Here is a 23391-nt window from a genome sequence, read left to right as displayed (position 1 = left end):
AGATACTAGTTTTCTGAACTATTGGCTTATGGAACAGAGCAGGCAGTAACTTGAAACTTGATATCAACAAAATACTATGTTTTTTTCCCCACCACTAAAAGATCTAGGAAGTTGCCTGCTCCAAGATCTTTGTCACTGACTCCTCAACCTCTTTGATGTTGAGGTGAATAGTTATATATACTGTCTCCCTGAACACTATTTTCAATACATTTTTGAGGGCAGTTTTGTTGTGTATGTTGTTGAGAAGCAGATTTATGTTTTCTCCTGGGTTTTTTTTGCCTTATTTTCCTTTTCTTCATATTACTGATATTCTCAATATTGCATTCAGTAGTCTGTTGAAATGACAAGTCATATGAAAGTTTTAGAGTTTTCTTGATTGTCATCTAGTGTCGTTAATGTGGACCTAAAAAATAACTTCTAAGAGAAGTCCCTTATTTAAATGGGCTATGGGGACAGGCCTCATGACATGATTTCACATTTTACAAAATCATATGAAATATAACTTGAATTTTATATTTGAGAGGTATGTTATATAAATTATGTAGTTATATTAACTGTGCCTTGAAATAAGTAATCTTAAAATTAAATTTACAGCAGTTGAGAGGGTTCTGTCAAGAGACAGCGGTAAATGGATTGAAGGTAATGTTTAGCAGATTAGAAACTTTGATTGATTTATTTTTGCATGAAATACTAAGGTTTTTTTCTTGATCACAGACAACCTTTCACAAGAAGTTTGTGTTATTACTGATGCGAAGGAAACTGCTGCACAAGTAGGTTTTCTTCTTTCTGAATCTCTGAAAAGTCAAATAAAAGTAAGTACAACTCTATGGCTGGCAACTGTATTATTAAAATAATATTTCTGGTTTCCACTACTCATAAGAAATGGTCTAAATAATGTGAATACAGAAACTGAGACTTCCTGTGTCACCATAGTATTTATTACAGGGATTAACACCAGGTGTGGAAGTTACCAAGAAAGAAGTGACTTCCGTCCAGTTATGCCATAGAAGGGGATCTCACACATCCGCTTCAAATGTATATATTAGATTAGAGGAGGAATTGAATCCAGACAACAGAGAGGTCATTTTCTTTATATTTTATGAATTCAGTAAGGCCAAATTGTTACAAATAGGTTACAGAGGAAATGCTTTTTTTTGCTTTGAAGTTGGACTTGAAGTTTAAATCAATTAAAGAGTAAGCTGTTTTCCTACAGAGCTGCGAATGGAAAATCAAATTGGTCAGGTTTTTTTGTACAGCAGTAGGGGTACATTTCACTCCTAGGGAAGGCACAGTGAAGCTTTTGCTTCACTGGTGGCATTTTCTACTGGCATTTAACTATCTTTTCCTTTTTCATTATTCCTTCTAATAGAGCTATCATATTTCCATTTTCCCCAAAATGATTAATATTTGGTAATTGGTTAAATTTTGACTGGTGTTGGAGTGATTCTTAAGTATATCTTATCTGATGATATCACATCTTTCTATTACCCAGAGAACTGTTGGAGCAAGTCCAGATGAGGGCCACAAAGTTAAGGGGAGTAGACCACCTGTCCTAAAAGGACAGGCTGAGAAAGTTGGGGCTGGAGAAGAGATTGTGTGGAGACCTCTTTGCAGCTTTCCAGTATCTGCAGGGGCCTACAGGGAAGCCAAACAGGGACTTTTAATCAGAAAATGTATTGGTGGGACAGAGAGTAATGGATAAAAACTGGAAGATTAAAATTTGCTATAGATGTACGCTTTCCTGTGAGGGTGGTGAGTCACTGGAACAGATTGCTGAGAGAAGTTGTGGATGTCCCATCCTTGGCTGTGTTCAGGGCTAGGTTGGATGGAGCTCTGAGCATCCTGGCCTTGTGGAATTTTTACCTGCCCATGGCAGGGGGCTTGGAATTAGATGATTTTTAGGGTCCCTTTCAACCCAAACCATTCGATTATTGTATGATATCCACTGACCTATTATTTCCTAAATGAAACACAGTAAACTTGTGTGAGAGAGAGAGATTTGATTTTTTGCAATGTGATAACCATTTTAAGCAATTTAATTTACTGCACTGAAAGCTTGGTCTTTTCAGAGATCTAACTGGAGGGTATTTGATCTAAATAACAGAACAACTGGGAATCATTTGGTAGAGTACATATTGTCTGAAATTTAAACTAAATGTATTTTAACATTTTAGTCAGTTTTGATACTCTAATTCTTAGTAGCAGCCAGATTTACTTTCAAGATATTTCTTAACTCCTATATGTATCATTGAAGAAGAATTTAAAAGAAATTTTGTTAGAGGGATTTCTGAGAGACACTCTTAATAACATGATAATGCCAGTATCAGGGGAAAAAAGACCTAAAAATTGAACTGGCAAAGAAAATGAAAAGGTGTTTTCTTCTGTGACTGGAAATTACTCCTGCTTATTTAGTGGCAAGGTGCTGCTGTCACATGAAATGTAATCAACTGGATGAAAGGAGGCGTTGAATAGCACAGGGCATCTGATAAGTAGAAAAATATTAAAGAAAATATATTTATTATCCCTGTCTACATGTTCTTGCCATGTTTACTTCTCAGTACTAGATGACTATCAATTGTTACCAGGACCAGAAGAAATTAAGCAAATCCATTTGCTCCTTTTTATTTAAACACTGAAACATGTTACAATCATGTTTCACTGAGGTGTTATTTTTAGATAATTTTTGCTCTCTCAAGTAGCTGATAACATTGATTAATATAAATTTTAATTAATAAAATGTACTTTTGTGTAGGATACTAACATGCCAAATAGAGTAAGAATTAATTTTATTTAATTGATGATTTATTGAAGCTTCTGGTTAGGCAGATGTGCTATGTTTTCCAACAGAAAAATTTGATTTAATTTTACTGAATAATACAGCTGTAAAAAATGCTTAGTGTGCTACTTTATTGAATTATTGAAGTTAAATCAAAATTTTGATACACTAAGTTAATTCTTAAATATTCAGGAATATTTAAGTGTCATGTATTGTAAAATTTCAAAGGAAAAAATAAAAGTAGACCTTCTGCCTTGGATCATGTTCCAAATACCTTCTGAAAAGATTCTGGCTTGCACTATGCTCCTGTTCCTCAAACTTTGTGCAAGGCTGTAAAGTACCAGGGTTTTCAACTCGTAATTTTTCTAAAATCCATAGAACATAAATAACAACTTTTGGGTTCCAAACCGCCTTCATTTGCAAACTAGTTAGCTCTCTGAGTGTTAAAAAATAAATACAGCTTTAGATAACATTGCAAAGCCATTTTAAATGTTGTAATTTGTACTTCTGTTGGATTGTGGATTGAGTGACATTTGGAGGGAACATAGCAGTGTATTGCTTCTGTTTCTTGCTGTTATATATAATTTTTCATTTGGGGGTTTGCTGGTTTAATAGAAGCAATATGAATTTTTTTTTTCACTGATTTTAAAGATTTTTTTTATTTCCTTCAAAGTCTTATCTTCTTTTAGGGAAAAAAGTCCCGCTCTGCTACCTGGTGTGCTGTTTTAGTTAAGGCAATCCTGAAGCTGATAATGCAGTAGAATCTACTTTTAATTTTAACTGGGATAAGATAGTTTCTTAGCTTGTGTTAAAGGTTGCAAAATAAGTATGTCTGTGATTAAGAAAGTGTTTTAGGGTGTTCATTGAGGAAACGTTTTTCAGGAGAAACTCTAGATAAGTCTTGTTGTATGCAGAATCCTAAAGTACTGGTGTACCTGGTCTTTCATGAATACTTAATGTATTTTATTTTTAACTTCATGAAGACAGGGGGAAGTCCTGTGGTGTAAAGGAGAGCACTCTGGACTCTGAATCCCAAGGTCCTGAGTTTGAGTCTCAGTGGGGACCGTCCCCTGGCAGTTAAATGCCTCCCTGCCATCCCATCCTGTCACATCTTGGATGCTCAGCAGGGTCAGCCCCGGTTAGTACCGGGTGCTGTGACAAGTCCCGAGGACTTCACTGTCACTGTCCAAGCTTGCTCAGCCGTGACAAATGGACATTAGGACTTAAACGGTGGGGCCAGTTCTGTGCACACTGTACCTCACCTAAAAAATTCCACTGTGCAGGCTCAAAGGGCACACCCACGTGGGGAGAGCCCTTCCCAAATCTTCGTTCACGAAGTTTGGCCATACATATATATCATGAAGACAAAATATTTATATATTTGAATATTATAGAGATTTTCTCTGAATTAGAAGTCTAAAATCACTAGATCATCTTGGTCCTATGAACAGTATTTTTGTCTCTGGGAACAGTTGAACATCCTAACCCAGGCAGAATCACTTTGGTCTGGTGCTTCCAGGGCTGTTTCTGGAATGGCTTTCTCTGTTGGTATGCCTCAGCATGTGTTGGACTCCGTGCTTCCCTCTTGAGTCACCTAAAAATTTGAAAAATTTTCAATTCTTGTAGTGGCAATAATAACTGCTGTCTTTAAATAATTTGAATGAACAAACTCTGCCATGATAGTGGAAGCTTTAGCAGACAGATAAGCACAAAGTAAAATTTGTGGCATTTTTTTTGTCTCATTAGGTTGAAGCTGTGTCAACCTCTCAAAGCAAAAATGATAGCCATCTACAAAACATCTTGTCAGGACAGTGCTACAATTTTGTTTGTGTAAATGTAAGTAGTAAGAATGCTTGCTTTTACTTTTGCACTTAAACTTGTTAAATGATGGTAAATAATAATTATTTGAATTTGGTATTTGGTGTTTCTAATGTGCACCAAACATCAGACATGGACTTTTGAGCATCACTATGTTGTTAAACCAGCCGTGAATTCTTGAAAAAAAAAGTATGAAACTAAAAATAGTTGAAAATTTCCTTTTGTATTGAATTGTCTCAAGGAAAGGTCTGTCATATGTGTACTCATCTAATGGTCCATTGCTACCATGGTCAAAATTAGTGTTTCCCATTTTGGACACACATGTGCAATCCAATATGTGCTTGGGACCCTCTATGGGAACAGGAAGGTTTTAGATAAACCATATCTGGGATTAATCAAGATCCTTAATCTTGTTTTATATATAGATATTTCTTAAGAGTATTATTATTAATCTCAATTTTTTTCAAATAGCTGTAACTTTACCCAACAATACCTTTACAAATATATTAAATCCACAAAATTAACCGACCAAAACCCTCTCAAACAAAAAAGTGATGTATCTTTTTTTTTTTGTAAATAACAGATCTTGTAATTCCATTTTTATAGTTTTTATGAAGTAATTGTTTGATGTTTTCAGTAATTCTAAACATTTATTTTCATTTAGGATAAAAACTGTGCCATTCAAGAAACCCAGCAACTAGTGGATATGTTGGAAAAATCAGATGTTCCTCTCTTCTATCCAGTTGTCCTTATTTTGGTAGGTAACTTCTGTAAGTTACTGTAGAAAGCGTCTCATGAAACATTTTTAAATGATAGACTGAGTTTAAACTGGTGCTAGCTCAGAATAAAATTGTAAATTCAGACTGTAAGCTGGACTCAAAGAGCCTCATTTGCACTTCAACAAGTGCATGTTGTCAGGAAATAAACTGACACATGCAAATGACAATTTATTAGTTGTATATTTCTACGAAACTCTCTGGTTGTATTGAACTGTTAACTCCTGCCTTGCCGTTGGCTCCATCGCTGCTGGGGATGCTGCAAATCCTGTGCTGTGTTTAAATGCTCGATTGAAACAGAATTAAGTGGCTTCTTTTTTTTTTGTTTAATGATGTGTAGTTTATTCAAAGTTTTAAAATTACTGTTGCTTTTCTGGTCCAAGAATTAAAAATTAACTTCCAATTACTTTGCAATATAACAAATACACACATTATTTACTAAGATGTTGTAAGACTGAAAAGTCTATTCTGGTGTACTTTTAACTGAATTTCTCATTGTTTGAAATGAATGTCAGAGTAATAATGAATCTACTTATTTGAAATGAATGCCAGAATAATTTACCAGTTTGCACAAATGATAACTGAAGCTGTACATGACTTTTATTTTACTCAGACTGTTAAAAATGAGAAAATATGAGTAGATTTGAAAGTGTCCATGTAGTGTAACCAGCTCCAAATAATACTGTCATTGTGTTTTCTGAACAAATAGCTAGGGATGAGAAGTTATGTGTGGAATGAGTGTTATTAATGCCATCTCTCACAAAGTGTGTGCCTCTGGACTTCATTTACTATGTTCTCCAGCAATAACACAGGATAATATGTTGTGATTTTAACGTATAATTCCATATATGAAGTTCTTGAAAAAGGAATAGATATTTTCATGGGTCCTGAATAGTTGCCGAAGTCCATAGTCTGTGATCTGAGGGTAAAACTGAGCATTTACTTCACAATTTTAGCTTAATCTGAAATTTAAGTGATGAAATTTCATTGCTGATCTTACAACTGAATGAGGTATCGTGAAGGTCAATTAATTTTATAAAGGAAAAAAGTTGTGTAGAATCACATAATAATTTAGTTTGGAAAAGACTTCCCAGTAAAAGGATGAGCTGGACATGATGACTTCTGTCCATATTCCCACCTATCACTTGCTATGGATTTCGAAGTCTGTCCTTTATCTTGATGCCTGACTGGATTATTTTGAGGCTTCTGTAACCTGAAGCAGCTGTTGGATTACTGTATTTCAACAAAAGGAAGGATCAATATTACAGGAGAAATAGGAAGCACAGAGGTAAATGTCATGCAATTATTTGTTTGCATCGAGCCAATATCCTCTCCAACTCTACTATAACCAAACAAATCATATTCTTAAACTGACATTACTTTTTAGAGCAATACATGTTCATGTTTGTAGAATGGCTATGATTTTTATTTTGTTGCTATTACTTAGGGTTTGAAAGAAAGGAATGCTGGTACTTCAGCTCTGTAGTTGGAATTAGTATACCAGTACAAAAGTAAGTTGGAGAAAAATCTCTTTTTAAAGCTGTGAAACAGGTGAATGATAAAGAGAAGCTAGGTTGAGTTCTCTAAAAATATCAGGGTTTATAATTTCTTATAAATAGCTGTAAATGAGCAGTACTTAGCTTTGGTTTGGGTAAAAAAATAACAAAATAGTGAGTATGGGAAAATTAATCTTTGCTTGTGCAGTAAAAGACAATAACTTTGCTTCTGGTGAGTATGCATTTAGACAATAAATAGCTTTTTTAGAAAGTGTTGCTAGGAAAAATGAGTGAAGACCTATTTTCTGTCAGGATAAATTGAACATAAGGTACAAAGAGAACTTGAAATAATCTTCCCAAGCAGTGGTCTTTGGGGCAACCTACCTCTGTCTAGTGGTTATAGATAAATTTTAGATCAATGGAATCATTCAACCAGAAAAATGTTTCTTCTTTCTTTTAGGGTGAAAGTTATTTCTGCTATTAATAGATGCTGAAACTTTATATGTACAAATCATTATCCTAATTTTGATTTCCACAGTCAGTAGAAGGTTTGTAAATTTGTTAAACTGTGGAATACATAAGCCTTGGGAAAGGGTTGAGCTAGTTGGTATGTCCCTGGAAATACCAGTTCGGGTCCTGTAAGACTTGCCATGTTTGTGCAGCATCCCTGATGAATATGAGACCAGCCTTTCCCTGATCAAGAGCTCAGTATAGTCATATCCCTGCCTTCTTTTGAAGTGGTTTCTGCTTTTCAAGCTTGAAGTCTTATCATGAAATTAATGCAATTTAGGCAACTAAGATGATATATTGAAAGGACAGTAAATGCAAAACAAAATTTTAAAGAATGCAATTCTGTCTTGAAAACCTTCAAGATGTTTAAGAAAAACACCTGTATTTCTATAGTATCCTGATAGTCAAAAAACAAACCCTGAACCAAACCACCTGTGAAAGTTAGAATAGAGCTTAGAAAGAAATCCTGTTTGTTTTCTGATTTAATTGAATGTTTTTAAGATGCAGTTAGTACATTTTGTTCTGACGTATTCTGGCATATTGGTTTCATTGTGCTTTGTAAAGAAATAATTCACTAAATCTGTAAGTAGTGAAATGCATTAGTAGTAGAAGCTAGCTAAGAAAAACCTTTGTTAGCCTGTATTTTTGTGTGCTTAACATGAAACTAAAATATAAAACTGGCAGTGCAAAATGGCAAACTATTGAAAATTGGATTTTTTCCCCCCTATTTGTTCCTTTGCAGGTGCACTTGGATACATCAGAATATAATTCTTTCAGCATTGGGGTAGAAGAACTAACTAGCATCAAGAAATTTGCAAGAGAAACTAAAAAGAAAAACATTTTGGTTTATGGTCTCCTTATCCAATATAAGGTATGTAATTATTTTTCTATGTGCAAATTATCTTCTTTTGCGATTTATATGATTAATGATAGAATCTTCATTTAAAACAAAATCAAAGGGAAATAAATATGAGTTGAAAAGGATTTTTTTGAAGATTCTTGCCTGTTCTTGTTCAAAATTCAGACAAGCCTGTAGTTATAGGCAAAAATGTAGGCTTTTTGATTTTAGAGGAATAAATGGTAAACATTTTTTAGAAGCACATAAAAACATCAGGACTCCTTTTCTTTTCTACTTTGAAACTTGCTTTTTGTAGCAATAAAAATGTAAAGAAATAGTAAAAGTACATTCAATCAGTGGTTCTGCAGTATTTTGCATCCCTCATCAAAACAGCGTTTGGTATTCAGGGGACAGGAAGGGCATGGAACGAAGGTGTTGAAACAAACAGTGTTTGTGTCTGTAATAGCAGCAAATTGCCTCAGCTGGAGGCAAAAAGAGTTAGCACTGCAGCATCCTTTGTACTTACGAAAGCTATTTAAAATAAACCATTTTGCCTGGGAAACGTGTTCTGTCAGCCAGAAGAATGGGCTGCCTTGCCTCCAGTGCAGATAGAGTTTTGCAGCTTCTTAACTCAGTCAGGAGTGAAGGAAGAAGTAAGTTAGATATTCCATAGAAATTTTAACAAAAAGAACAAATGTAATCTTAACTGATTCTTTTTCAGTTGAGTTAGGAGTTTGGGTTTATATCTAATAGATTTAATATGGCTATAGTTTTGTAACTTTTTCTGATTTACCAAACACTTGATTTTCACTTCAAATTCTATGGCTTTATTAAGAGCTTATGAGTATCAACACCTATCAGTTTAGGCTTTTCCGGACTTTTTATGCCAACAGAATATGAATATTGCTATTATATGACATTACTTTATCTCTTGTTTGTAAAACATACAGGGGCATACAACAATTTTCAGTCTTCTTTCTGGTACTATCAAACCCCATTTTTTTTTCCAGAGTGAATTCTGGCTTCCTTTGGTAAGAAACATTTGAATAACTGTTGGAAAGAGCTCTAAGAGGCACCTTATCATGGTAGAAAGTAACACTGAAAAAATACTGCTTTAGTGGAACTACAATATTTCCTTTTACAATTCATTAAGTATCTATATGATTTTATAGGCAAGTTCATCAGATAGACATATATGGATAGCAACAGTTAGTAAAGCTGACTGTAAAAAAAAGGAGGAACTTTTAGATTTTCAGTAAATTTTTATGATCATGGCACCAAAACATTTCAATATTAAGTGGCATGTACGAGATGTCTTTTTTATCCTTGGTGGTAAGAGAATTGCAGCAGAGTGCTGCCTCCATTTTTTTGAAAATAAAAAGCTGGAATCATTATTTAAGATCACTGCAGGCAGAGTCATAATTTATTAGTGTGGAAAAAGTATTAATTGGAGTTAAACACTTTGCAGACTAAGAAAACTACTTGTAGCTATCTGTTGTGTTTAAAAATGGCTTTAAAACACATCCTACTCACAAAGACAGGGATAGAATCTTGAGTTCCTGCTTGTCAGTGTTTTGATAGTATATATGTATGTTTCTGACATACGTATCAGGTTTTCTTTTGGCTACAGATCTACAAAGAATATACTTGTTTCTAGTGAAAACCTGTGGAAAGAATTGACATATAAATCTGGAAATGACATAACCCAAACTTTACTGCAGGTCTGGGTGAAACAGAGACTGCTAACAAAAGCAATTTGTTATATGAAAATACATCTTTAAAACATTTTCTGTTGGCTTTTAAGTCCAACACATGATTTTTGAGAGTCACAAATGTCATTTGTAGTAATAGCCATTAATAGGCACAGTCCATGCTTGCAGATGGAAAGGTAAATTTCATACAGGCATGATGGGGGGTCCAGAAGAAGTGGAAATACAAAAAGCACCTGCCACTGTAATGCAGGATACTCAGCTTATTGTTCAATAACTTCTGTCATTATCTGCCTTCCAGAAGTCCTGGAAACCAATAGTTTATTTCAGGAAAAGAGTGATGACAGATAACTTCATGGAGCTTCCCTCTAGTTGACAGGTTTATATCCTTACTACCGGACATACACAGCTGATAGACATATTTACTAATTCAAACACAGAGAGGAAATGTAAGGAATGAGACATCTACTGAGATGCATGACCGTGGTAATACGATGTGAAATTATGTTACATTTAGAAAGGTTATATGATTAAATGGGTGTGATGATATGTTGGTATAAAAGAATATGAGGGCACTCATTCAGACTGCACATTAGAAAAGCAAATTTATTGAAATAAATATTTTTTCAATATATAAGTTCTTTAAAAATCTTTTGTAACTGGAAATGAAATGCTTTTGGAACCAAGGAGTGTTTTTTTGTTGACATTAAAGGAGTTCTAAGAAAAAGGATGAGTCTTTATTTTCACTTCTTAAATGCAGTATTAGTTTGGTATTTAGAAAAAGATATGAAGTATTTTTATGAATATTTGATAGACCAAGAAGCAAGTCAGGAGAATTAAAGGAAAATATTTTAATGTGCTGTATAAATGACTTGCTTTATACCTTTCATTTGCTCAAAGTTGAGTGCATAAGCTGGTACACAAATAGTTATTTCTTTTGTAAACATCATGTGTGGAATACCAGATTACTGATATTAATAGTAAGATTGGATCCACATAATAACTTTACATCCTGAAAATACTGATAATTTAAAATTCACTTATGAAACTAATTGTATTTTTTTTCTTTTCTCTAACAGACCTGCAATGTTAGAAATAGTTTATTCATTCAAAATACAAAGGGGAAAAGAGTAGTCAGTAAATTCCAGAGTCTGAACTTAGGGAGTTAGTTTTTGAGGATTTCTCAGATCAGTTGAAGGAAATGACTGATAAACAAGGTCAATTAAAAGTAGGGTGAAAAATACGTTTTTTTATGGAAGATGTTACCGGCATATGTTGATGAAAATGTTAGTGAAATACCAACTGCTTTGATTTATTGAGTAGTTCACCTTGAAAATGGCAGCAACTGTTATGGTACTATTCTATATTGAAATAAGGATCTTTGTTTTAATAATGGTCTAGTAGGATGTAAGGCAGAACAGAAAATTCTGAATATTAGGAGGAAAGCCTATAAAAAGAAGCAGAGTTATTCTTAAATAAACAACATTTTATTTAGAAGTCAAGAGCTGCTAAAACCCCGAAGAATATGAAAGATAATATCAAATCATTGCATCTATACAGGGCTGGAAATACATTAATCTTAAAGTCATTTGTTTATATCATTTGAACTACAAGATTTGGGAGAAAACCTCAGCTGCATTTGGTAGTAATTTGTTTTCCATGTTCTGAGCAATGGAGTAGTAGTGCACTTGGGCCTTTATCTCACACACACATGTGTAGGTATCTTTAAACATATCCTAGGTAGTGAATGGGTTTATGCTTAAATATGACAGTAATAGTTTTAAAGATACTGTTTATTTACTGCTCATCTCCCTTTTAAAATAGTAATGTCTTTTAACCAAATTACAAAAATTAGTCATCTCACTTAAAAAGAACATATAAGCAGCATTTCCTAGCATGGGAGCTCAAATTCAGCATCTTGTAAAGGTTACAGTAATAAAATCTTGGTCTGTAGATTTCAGTAATAACTTTATTACTTTTCACAGAGAATAAAAAGGAACAGTGATCATCCAAAATAAAGCACATTTGGATGGTCAGAGGAAGCCACAGAAGTGTTAAAATGTGGAAATAATATCAATATATCTTGCTTATGGAACTGTATTAATTTAAAATAATCCTATTTCAGAGAGTCAACTGACAGAATGTTGTGTCAGAACAGCAAACACGTGCTAAGGCTTGCCTGGGGTAAGGGGACCCCAAATAATTTTGCCTCTGAAAATTCTGTTTGATTAAGATAAAGGAACTATTCAATTACAGCCAGAAACATTACTGGCCATACATTAAAAAGAGACAAATGACACAATAGAATAATTTTTATGAAGGTGCTTGAGACTAAAAGAAAACTGAACTGTGGGTGATTTCTTATGTAAACATGCTGGATGGACACTTACTGGAACCTTAAAGACTTTTTGAAAACAAGAGGCTCATCTACAGTGTGCTTGACAGCTCAAGAAATACTTAGGATGCTGAAAGTGTTTTCTGTCTGATTCAGTAAACCCTAAAAGTAAACATTTATGGTTTCTTTTTAATATAAGATCACTTGATATGGTATTATGTGCAAACATTAAGGCAGCAGTTCTCAAAACAGGGAACACAACCCCAACGGGCGTAATCCACAAAGCAGAAGGTGGTTTGGCAAGTAGTAGTGAGATAATAAGCCTGAAAGGCAATTGAAGTAAGATCACAAACTAAAGCTTTGAAAACTCATTAAAAACAAATGAGTCGTGCCCTGCATGACCCCTGCATGCTTCTTAATTCATTTAATAATCATCATTGAATTGGTCAAATGATTGCAATCTGATTAAAATTATTAGGGATGCTGCCTGAAGACCTCCTTTTTCTCCCTGCCCCCCCTCCCCCCCCATCCCCGCCCAAGATGGCACTCTTTTATTTCAGCTACAATGACATCATAGATTGTATTCATTCTGGAACCTAAATTTATTCATAGAATTCCTTAGGGCCAAGTAATTACTCTCTAGTATTTTCCAGAGTCAAAAACTGAACTTCAAAGTATCAGAATCCTATGGTCTATTCACCCTTTCATCACGGAAAATTTTACAAATGTGTGATTAGCCCGAGCGATCTTCATTCCACAGAGTTTGGGACAGACAGGGAAACTAAATCAGTTTGAAATTTTCTAGATAAGTAACCTCATAGAAATCAGCATCTGTAAGTTTATTAATACAAAGTTCTAGCCAGTCATTCACCCATAAACCCAGAGATTGATACTTATGGAGGCTGGACACTATTTTGTCCTTAATTATTACTACTGTCTGTAGTCTGCCATTAATGAATATTTTGTAATAGGTAGAAGTGACATGATGGAAAAGATTTGCAATCACTGACTTCTGAAATAAACTACAGGAAAATACAGGACTTCTGAAAATAGCACAGTTTTTAAATATAGATTTAGTCATACTATTTGTGACAACTGCCTGTTCACATAACATATTTCTATAATTTTTCTATTTCTATAATTTAATATTAGTATCATAATTTATTTCTATAATATTAGTATCATAATTGTTTAAAAGTTCTAAGATTTCTGTCAATTAGATGATTATACTACTTATCTACAGCAAATCAGTTCTAAATCTAATGTTTGTGTTGCCGTGAATGACCCTTCCCCCCAAAAACAGGACTTCGAGCCGCGTTAGTGTAGGGTAAGATAAAAAGTAAAGGTCCTTTAATAACACAGGGCCTACAGCCCACAGGAATACAGGATGACATGCATGTGTCTTAGTTCTTGTTTCCATGGCTTTTATAATAAGATCCCTCCAATCATTGCTTTACACATTTCTCAGTCCAGCCCCAGTCCCACCCCTGGTCCAGCCCCCTGGAATTGGGTCTGGGGTCGTCAGGACCCTCTGTCTTCATCAGCTCTTCTTCCTCAGGCACACAAAGGTCTCTTGGAGCTCATCCAATTCTGGCTTTTGGGTCACTCTGACCTATGTTTATGTTTCATTCTGTAGGCCTTCTGATATCCTTCAGCTCTTTACCTTGGAAAGGAGTCTAAACAAGATTAATTAACTAAAGGAATTTGAGCTCCCTGTTCTGGGACAGGGGTAGTGATAGAAAGGCATTAAACTGTTAGAAATATTAACCCTCTAAAAATCTACAACTACTGTGTTCCTAAAATCTACAAAATGTGAAAATCAGAACAAAAACCCTTTCGGCATCATTTGAAAGACAGAAAGCTGAGTAGTCCCACAGAAATAAATGTGTGAATACTTTTTTCTGCCACAAACAAGGTAGATGGCTTTGTATTTTGAACTAAAATCTGTTTGATCAAATAAGCCTTCTGCATCTTTTTTGCACTATTCAAAGGTTGTCAAGAAATTAAAACGATGTCTCCATAGCACGAGTCAGTTAAGAAATATATTTGTTCAACATTTACCAAAATGTTGGTTAAACTTTGGGCTTTGAGTCAGGAAAGGTCATAAACACAGAACCTTGCAATCTCACTTTTTCTTGCAACACCCTGTATGGGAAGCACAGCTGTTTGGCTGTACTACTGCTTCTTGTAGTAGATATCCTGAAGCTTGATACTGGATCATATTGATCAATGAATTGGGACTGCTATTCTTTTATTTCAGCGTTTTAACGTGTCTACCTTGAATGCTTGTTTTCTCTTGCTGCCTTTTTTCCTCTGTTGTTCTCTCTCTTGCCTTTTCTTGTTTTCTCTGAAGTCTTCCTTCTCTTCTAGCCAAAACAAGTAACAAGTTAGTGGATTCATTACAACTGTGCAGCTCTACTAAAGGCATTCAAATGAAGCATTTCCACAAACTAACTTTGCAGTGCAGTGCCAAATTTCCAGTCTGATGAGGATAGATTTTAAGAAAAATAATTGGTAACCTTTTGGGTTTTTATTAAAGAACTGTTTAGGTTTTTATCAGAGAAAGGTCAGAAAGTAGCTCAATTTGTCTCTGCTGTTACAACTTCTAGGAGTTAACAAGCTGCACAGAAAATGATGAGGTTAATGTTTTATGCCTTTTACACATGACCTTTTTAGACTTGTTTCAGCTATTGAACTTATAATTGGAGAAATCGGAGTCCTACCATCAGTTTGGCAACAAAAATGATTAAGGCAGGTAGATATGTCTTAAAAGTTCCTGTCTTCATAAAATGGTCTTCAAACATCCTTGCTCTTACACCCCAGTTCATCCATTCTGGCAATGTTAGGCAATAAACATTGCCAGTTGTTTCTTTTGTAGATATTTTAATTTTATAAACTATATTACTCTAAAATTGCTTCATAGTATGGACTGGAATTAGGTAACAAATCAATTTAAGGTGAAATGCCAAGCTTCCTAGAGGCAAGGAAAATATGTAATGTACAATATAGCAACTTAGAAAAGTAGGTAAGTATTAATTATTCTAGATACTTTAAAGTAATAGGAAATAAACATTGAATTGGAACCATTTGCAAAAACAAATACTATGAGCGTCAAATCCGAGTTTCATCTTCAAATCTGTTAGTACGAGTTACTCTGATTTTTTTTTTCCTTATGAAAGCTTTGTTGTTGACCTGCTATCTCTTAGTGAGAACATATAAACATTTAAGATGAAAGAATTTCGACACAAAACTCTGTTTGCAAACAAACAGCTTTTAACTTTTCCATTGCTAGCTTGCCTAATAGAAATCTATGAAATCTATTGTATCTGTTTTTGGACAGTTGAACTTTGGAGGTGTTAGTGCTGCAGTTCTTGACTTAAAAAGCAGTGCTTGTACTCTTTCACTGTCTAAACTGGGCATCAAAAATTAGTCTTCTCACCTGACTTCCATGCTGTCCCCTAAAAGCATCATTTAGCCCATAACTAAGTTACTCCCTTGTGGTACAAAATACACCTGTTTCTTCTGTCATAGGTCTGATGACAAAACAATAACAAATAAACTTACTAAAATGATTAGGTATGCTGAGGAACCATTTTGAAAATGTTAACAACTTGCTGTTGTGTTAGTTTTCTAATGAGCTTTTGTATTTTGGATGCACTTTTTAAAAATCAAAAATATGGCTAAAATTATTCAGATAACTTTTACAAGTTTTAATGCAATTTAGTTTTATAGAGAAAGTATTAAACTCATATAAAGTCAGTGCTAGCTTGGCTAGTGAATATAGAAGTTGATTGTTATTTTACTGTAGAGTCATCTCTGAAAGATGTGTTTTCTGTTCTCTTGCACATTTTAAATAATCATGGTGAAGATACATAACAGTTCTGTGGAATTTAGGGTTTCTATAGATAAAGATCAGTAATTTCTGCTCCATTAATTTGTTTGCATCCAATGGTAAAGATATCAGTTGTGCCTTAATTTAGGTTTTTTTTTTACTATGCCGTGTAACTTTCCCTTTCAACTATTTGACTCCCTCATGGTTTGTAGCTCATTTTCATTGTATTTGACCATGTAAACTTACTAAGTTCTTAAACTTTTTGTGCTGGTTTAAAGGTGAACCAGCAGGGGAAATGAACTCACCACGAGAGAGAGATTATAAGTCAGACCTAAAATTTAATAATAGTATTGCAACAAAAACACTGACACAAAAGGGAAATTGCTTTCAACTCACAAAAACCCAGCAGTATAACCCAGTGTCCTGGGGCACAAACCTAAGGGGGTTTGTTTGCCCTTGTGCTGAGACCCCTGTGGCTCCCCCAAGTCCAGAGCAAAAGGAAATGAAAAACCTGTTGGTGCAGGCAAGGGCTGTGGTCTGGGTGAGAGCAGTGATCTCCTCCTGTCGAGGTCCTGCTGCTCCTCTGGATCCGATGAGAAGTTATCAAAGTCTTCTTACCCACCACTTATGTACCCTCAGGGAGCACCCAGTCCCTCCCCTTGGGCGGGGACTCACACAATGGGTGATTAACTCTGGGAGCCAGGGGGTATTGAACTGTTGATGGCCCATTAGCAGCTCCTCCCCCTCAGGCTGAGTGTGAAGGTGATAATGACTCCCTGGGCAGCTGCTGCTAATGGCCCATTGTCCTTGGGGAATGAATGGAGGGGGTAGAATACACAGTTTTGATCACCCCCACACAGTGTCAACTGGTTCCTCCTGCTCAACTAGGACGCTTTTTAAACACAAGAAGAAATTCCCTTCAAGCTGTAAATTGTAGCGAATGTAACCATTCTATGACTTTTGCTGCAATCCTCATGGTCTGGTAGTGCCTAAAGTTTGGACAGCAGAGGCAGTGACCATCAAATCTATAGTAAGAGTATTAATTTCCTCTTTCACCCTCTCCTACTATTTAGAAACAGAAATTGGGTAATCCAGCCTCAGGCTGACTTTGGGGAATTGCTTTAGAAGGGCTGGAAGCCTGTGGTTGAAGTTTCTATACGGATTTGAGATACTAAGCCCCAAATCCGGTTTGTTGCTTATATCAGATAGTTCAAATAAAAGTAATCCATTATGGAACATACCCAGTGTTGGAGTATATAAAAATAATATGTGATATTACATTTTATGGCAAAAGCCATGTAATGTCAACAATGAAAAATGCCCTTTACTTCCCAGCCTACTCACAGCCTTCAGGTCCGAATGATATCCTGTCTATCCTAGTAGCTCCTTTGTGCACTTGAGCCTTTTTCAGATTTGTACCACTATGTCACCCATTTCCTCTGGAAGAATCTGTGCTGATAGATCCTAGGCCTGTGTTTCTTTGGGGTATAATGTAGTGCTATCAAAGATTGCCATAATGGATCAGATCAGAAGTTTATCTAGGTGATTGTCTTGTGTCCAGCAATCACCTGGAAATGCCTAGGAGGGAATCAGATCAGGGCAAGCATATATGCACCTCTAAATTCTTTCCGTATATCCAATTTTATCCAATTTAAGTTAATTTAAGTATTTCAGAGCCTTGTCCAGCCTGATCATGAGTGTTTCAAGGGGTTAGGCATAAACTCCCTCTCTGAGCAACGTGTTTCAGTATTTCACCATCCTCACAGTAAAAATCTTCTTCTTTATATTTAATCTAAATCAATCCTTTTTCAGTTGAAAACCATTAACCCCCTTGTCCTATTGCTACAGGCAGTACTAAAAAGTTTGTCCCCATCTTTGTTACAAGCCCCCTCTAGGTACTGAAAAACTGCTATAAGGTCTCCCTGGAGCCTTCTCTTCTCCGAGTGGAACCCCAACTCTCTTAGACTTTCCTAGGAAGGGAGGTACTTAGTGTCTCCAGTCATCTTCTGTCTATCTCTATGGGGAAAGGACGAGAGAACATTCTTATGCCAGATCCCCGCATGCTTGTGCCCTTGTCAGCCATGGTTTCTCGTTTGTCACTTGCCTCATCCAGTCAGTTCCTGCATTCAAAGTCCAAACATGCCCTTGCTCCTTCAGCACTGCTTACCTGTATTTATACCAAGCAGCTCACAGAGCTTACTGAAAGCAGCATCTAGTCCAAGTGAGAGACAAGCAAACAAATTCACTTACAGCCGATAAATATATGTTGTTTCTCTTCACCAGTCATAAGGCCAGAACAATCTCTGAGTGCATTCTGCTATTAGCTTGTGGTTGCTGAGGGCTATTTATTTTTTATCATTTAAGGATAACAGAAGCAAATCTTGTGGCAACTTTGTCTCACTAATGTTAAGTCTCTAAACATTTCTGCTGGTTTTCACCTAAATATGTTTTGGAGCATCTTAATATGAAAATATGTTCATATCTCAAGGCTGTGAGATACAGAGCATTTGAAGTTAGATTAAACTGTTCTCTTAAGCTATGAAAATGCATGGATTTAGGCTTAACAGAGGTCAGATTATCACAGACTCACAGACTATTCTGAGTTGGAAGGGACCCACAAGAATCATCGAGTCCAACTCTTAAGTCAATGGACCATACAGGGGATTGAACCCATGACCTTGGCATTATTACAACCAAGTTTTAACCAACTGAGCTAATCTCAGGGTATCGGAAGCCTCCACTGGGTAGTGATTTTAATCTGGATTTTGTTGTGAAGTATTTTCTGGAAGTTGTTTTCCTATCAGATACTTTAATTGAATTTAATTGTAAAATATCACCATTATAGATTTTCCAGCATGTTCAGTCTGAACTCATTATATTTGATTTAAAAACATTCTTTGAGCACTTGCTTTTCTAAGCCAATTCTTATTCATCCTTCTAAATAATATTTTAACTATTTCCCAAGCCTTACAGTGTACTTTCTCATCAGCTCAGAAGTCTTACTTTCTACTAAGTGTCATGGCCCATTACTTTGCAATGTACTTAAATAAATCTGCTTGATTTATAACTGTTTTGATATCTGAAGTTTCCAGCAAGCTGAATATTTTAAAAAAATGGGATTGTTTACATTTGAATTTTATTCAACCTATGTGGTACTGGCAGCAGCACGAGTGTGCATTTTTGGCAGAGCCTGTGCCTTCAACTTTTTCCCTGACTCAGTCTTTTCATTCTTACGCAGCTATGTCGTCAAGTGTCTCTCACTTGCATATTTAATTCTAGTGTTCTGTGCTTAAATTTAGCAGACCAGATGTTGAATTTTGTAGGCAAAATTTTACCAAAAGATCTGAGAGACAGAGATAATGTGTGATTTCTACTTAAACAATGGCAGTAAAATGATGTATGCTTTGTAAGGCTGACTACACACCAACTTTTATGGCTACTTGCTCCTTGAGCTGTGCAATTTTAGATGCTTCTCCCTGTCCTGTGAAATCTTTCCTTAATCAAAATGAGGTAAAATTACTTCAGAACTTTCCTTCAGCTATATCAGTTACCAGTTCCATAGTTCGGCTTTCGATTATTGTCCTCAAAGCGTGCTCTGTGCTTGCAGTGTTCAAGGCACAAAGATTTCTGCATGGAATTACGGCATAACGATCATTATAAGCTCATAGAGTTCATGAACCAAAATAGTTGGTGTTGTCAGAGGGATAGCATGTGCCTTTTCCTTGGAAGCAGAGACTAAATGACCTCTTTTGATGTTGGCTCTGTAGGCAGAGGGGGTGTTAGTGCCTTCTGTAAAAGTTAAATTTCTTCTTTCAATGACCACCTTCTCTGGGTCAGGCTGAAGCTCCATTTCTTGTGCTGACTGCTGGTCAGTGCAGCTTTTCCTTGTTCTGAAAATAAGAAATTTTAATTAAAACATTTTCTCTTCTCTTCTCTACTAGATGTATATGTTACATAGCAACATAACTTTTAGAGGTTTAAGTCCTTGTTCTGTAAAGTATGGGACGACTTGGCAAAACATGATGCAGTTACCCAGAGCAGAGATAAAATATTCTGGATTCCGTTTCTGAAAAGTAGTGGCAGTAGCTGAGGAGGAGTCTGCCCTTAAAACATTGTGTTTGGGCAGACAAAAAACTGAAGCAAAGGTATTAGTGTTTCAGAATTTGGTTTTATTTCTTGAATTTTTAAAACTATCCATAAAATGCTCCAGATGCTTGCATTAGTCAGGATTATAACTTTTATTTTGCTTCCTGATTAATAAACACACTGAAATGATTATGTCCTAAAAATAATTACATTGCTGCAAAGAGACTGAAATATTGAGATTCTGAACTTTAACCTTGCCGATTTTGATTTTTTCAGAACCTTTTCTACAGTGGTTGGTATGAAAGATCTAGTTACCTCAAAATTTGTATGGGAAGGTTTCCAGTGAAAAGTTTGTATTCAGAGTATTTTCAAATTATGTAAGCAGAGCATGCTGTGCTTGTTATAGATAAAATATTTTATGTTGAAAACATTCTTTAAGCATTATGTTATCCGTCAGGAAGGAAAAAAAATCATAATATTATTAGAATCCTATTAGGGAGCAGAAGTCTAAGAGGGGAGATATTTTAGGATAGGAAAGGATTTTGTGACATATTTTCTCTCAAACTGTGTGTCCATTTTGTTATGCTGTACTGCAAATGCATCTTTAAGAGAAGCTTATTGTAGCAGCCAATACTTAATAACATGCACATTTTCAGGAACACAAAGGGAGATAAGGCAGATTACTAATGTTAGATATATGACCTGGTAAATTTGTAGGTGGTGTGGTGGGTTCACCTTGTCTGAATGCCCGACGCCCACCCAGCTGTTCTATCACTCTCCTTCCTGGCTGGACACAGGAGAGAGTAAGGTGGAGGAAAAAACAACACAGAATTGTGGGCTGTGATAAGGCAGTTTACGTTTATCCAAAAGAAAAGCAAAGGAGTGTGAGTGCGCATGCACAAAGCAGGAGCTGACAGTTAATCTCTACTTCCATAAGCAGTGGTGGTCAGCAGTGGTGCCACTCCTCTGAGAAGCAGGGCTCCAGCACCCATAGTGGTTGTCAGCAGGCAGCCATCAGGGACAATGAATGCCCCTGTTCCTGCTCCTTGCCCCAGCTTTTATGTCTGAGTTGACACCTTATGGTATAGAATATCCCCTTGGTCAGTGTGAGTCAGCTGGCCTACTTGTGTCCCCTCCCAGGATCTCACCCTCGATTGAAGAAGGAATGTTACAGTGCTGTATTCAGCCAAACATTGGTGTGTTATCAGCACTCTTATAGCTACCAATGCAGAGCACAACACTATGTCTACTGTGGGCTACTATGGGGAAATAAATTCCTGCTCAGCCAGACCCACCTATGGGTATTTGATCCCATAGCAGAGGGTGAAGTAAATGAAACATAGAGTATGGTTTTAGGTCTGTCAAGATGGGAGACCCACATAAGTCACTTCTCAGACTTCACCCTCCACCTCTGGCTGGGCAGATTTGGCCTGATAGAAACCACAATGTCTGCTGTGTGCCTAAGAGTAGATGATCAGTTATAATTACTCTGATACTGTGATAGGTTTGCAGTTAAGGCGTCTGTAACTGATACCTGCTTAGTTCTGAACTGAGTATAACCATGACATTTCTGCAACAGGTCTTACTTGCTAAATTACTACTAAAAGTTTAGTGGTGGAAACCTTCTGAACAATAAATCTCTGCTTGGTACTAGTTATGTGCCAGATTTAAAGGCAAATTTTGTCCATGCCTTAGATATCTGACTCAGCTGTTTTAAAGGTAGTTTGCCCTGCTGTGTCGTGCAATACACTGGCTCAAGAGTAAATTTAAGCCCATTCTCATAAAGCCACACCAAATGCTTTTTAAAAAGTTCTATTGAAAGTGGCACTACGGACATGAGTCTGCTTTGTTTATGAAACTTCAAAATGTTTGGGAGTGATTTATTGCTGCACTGTTTGGGAGCTTGTAAAGTTCCATTAAGTATGTTTGTATGTCAAAATTTGGCTTACTCAAGTTTACTCCAAAACCAATTTTAAGTAGTTAGCTGTGTTGTTAAATATCATAGAATCTTAGAATGGTTTGAGTTGGAAGGGAACCTTGAAGATCATCTAATTCCAACCCCTCTGCCATAAGCAGGGACACATTTCACAAGACCAGATTGCTTAAACCCATCCAGCCCAGCCTTGCATGCTGCCAGGCATGGGACATAAGTTCCCCAGGCAACATGTCCTAGAGCCTCACCACCATAACAGTAAAGAATTTCTTCCTAATATCTGATCTAAACCTTTTCTTCTTCAGTTTGAGACCATTCCCTTTTGTCCTGTCACTACATGCTCATGTAAATAGTCTTGCTCCATCTTTCCTGTAAGTTCCCTTCAGGTACTTGAAGGCCGCAATTAGGTCACTCCAAAGCCTTCTCTTTTTCTGGCTGAACAATCCCAATTCTCTCTGCCTTTCCTCATAGGAGAGGTGCTCCGTCACTCTGATCAAATAACAGCTAACCAAGCATTTATTACATCCAGTTGATGTAAAGATTTCCCTGATAAACTTACTAATAACTCTTACAGGTATGTCACAGAAAGAGAAGTTAAAATCTCAGTAATTTCAAATTTTGCATAAATTTTGCTATGGATAGAAATTTTAGAAAAGATAACATTTATAGTTGCCTGTAGGTGCAACTCTTTAGCTTTTTAACATTCTACTGAAAACTTAGGTGATTTTTTTGCAGTTTGTTTTGAGTTTTTCCCGTGATGATTGAGAATGTACACTTTACTGCCTAGAATATTAGTTAATGTTCTTCTAGAACTTAGTGAATAATTGGCCTGGTGAACTCAGATGATTTCCTCATTTTCCCTAATTCCATATCTGACTGGTAAAGGTTTGCTACAAGATACCTTGCCGCTCCACTTTTTCAGGCATGGATTGAAAAAAATCTTTCTATCACTTGGATGAATTAATTTTCCTAAATAATATAATCTCTTTGCTGAAGTAGTTCCAAGGAGAAGAGTGAGAATAAAATTCAGCAGTATAAGAAAATAGCTGCTGAAAGTTTTTCATAGTCAGGTTGTGTGTCAGACACAACAATAGCATTGGTAACTTGGTAGTTTTGTTAGCTGCAGTGATGCTTTTGCTGTTGTTAGGGGTTTGCAGTGGAAGAGCAGAGATGTCATGTGCCAGCAGCTCCTTGTAGCCCTGTATGTAAGAGCTTGAAACTGGTCTGTTTGTAGAAGAGAATGAACGTTCAGTTCTGAATAAAAATGGTGGCTAATATTGCT

General features: G+C 36.0%; 1 protein-coding gene across 3 annotated transcripts in view; it reads left to right on the top strand.

Annotated features, from left to right (window-relative positions):
• Window positions 1-23391, top strand: part of CRPPA (CDP-L-ribitol pyrophosphorylase A) — a 107583-nt gene that overhangs the window by 52700 nt on the left and 31492 nt on the right. For all 3 annotated transcript variants that reach the window (XM_071560840.1, XM_071560841.1, XM_071560842.1), the window contains exons 6-9: window positions 715-812; window positions 4523-4612; window positions 5259-5351; window positions 8119-8247. In XM_071560840.1, the coding sequence (XP_071416941.1) occupies window positions 715-812; window positions 4523-4612; window positions 5259-5351; window positions 8119-8247 (410 nt within the window). The remainder of the gene's footprint in view (window positions 1-714; window positions 813-4522; window positions 4613-5258; window positions 5352-8118; window positions 8248-23391) is intronic.

This window comes from Pithys albifrons, chromosome 7 (assembly GCF_047495875.1).
Source record: "Pithys albifrons albifrons isolate INPA30051 chromosome 7, PitAlb_v1, whole genome shotgun sequence".
Taxonomy (NCBI): Eukaryota; Metazoa; Chordata; class Aves; order Passeriformes; family Thamnophilidae; genus Pithys; species Pithys albifrons.
Note: the sequence above shows the minus strand (reverse complement) of the source record. Positions and strands in the feature narration are given on the sequence as shown.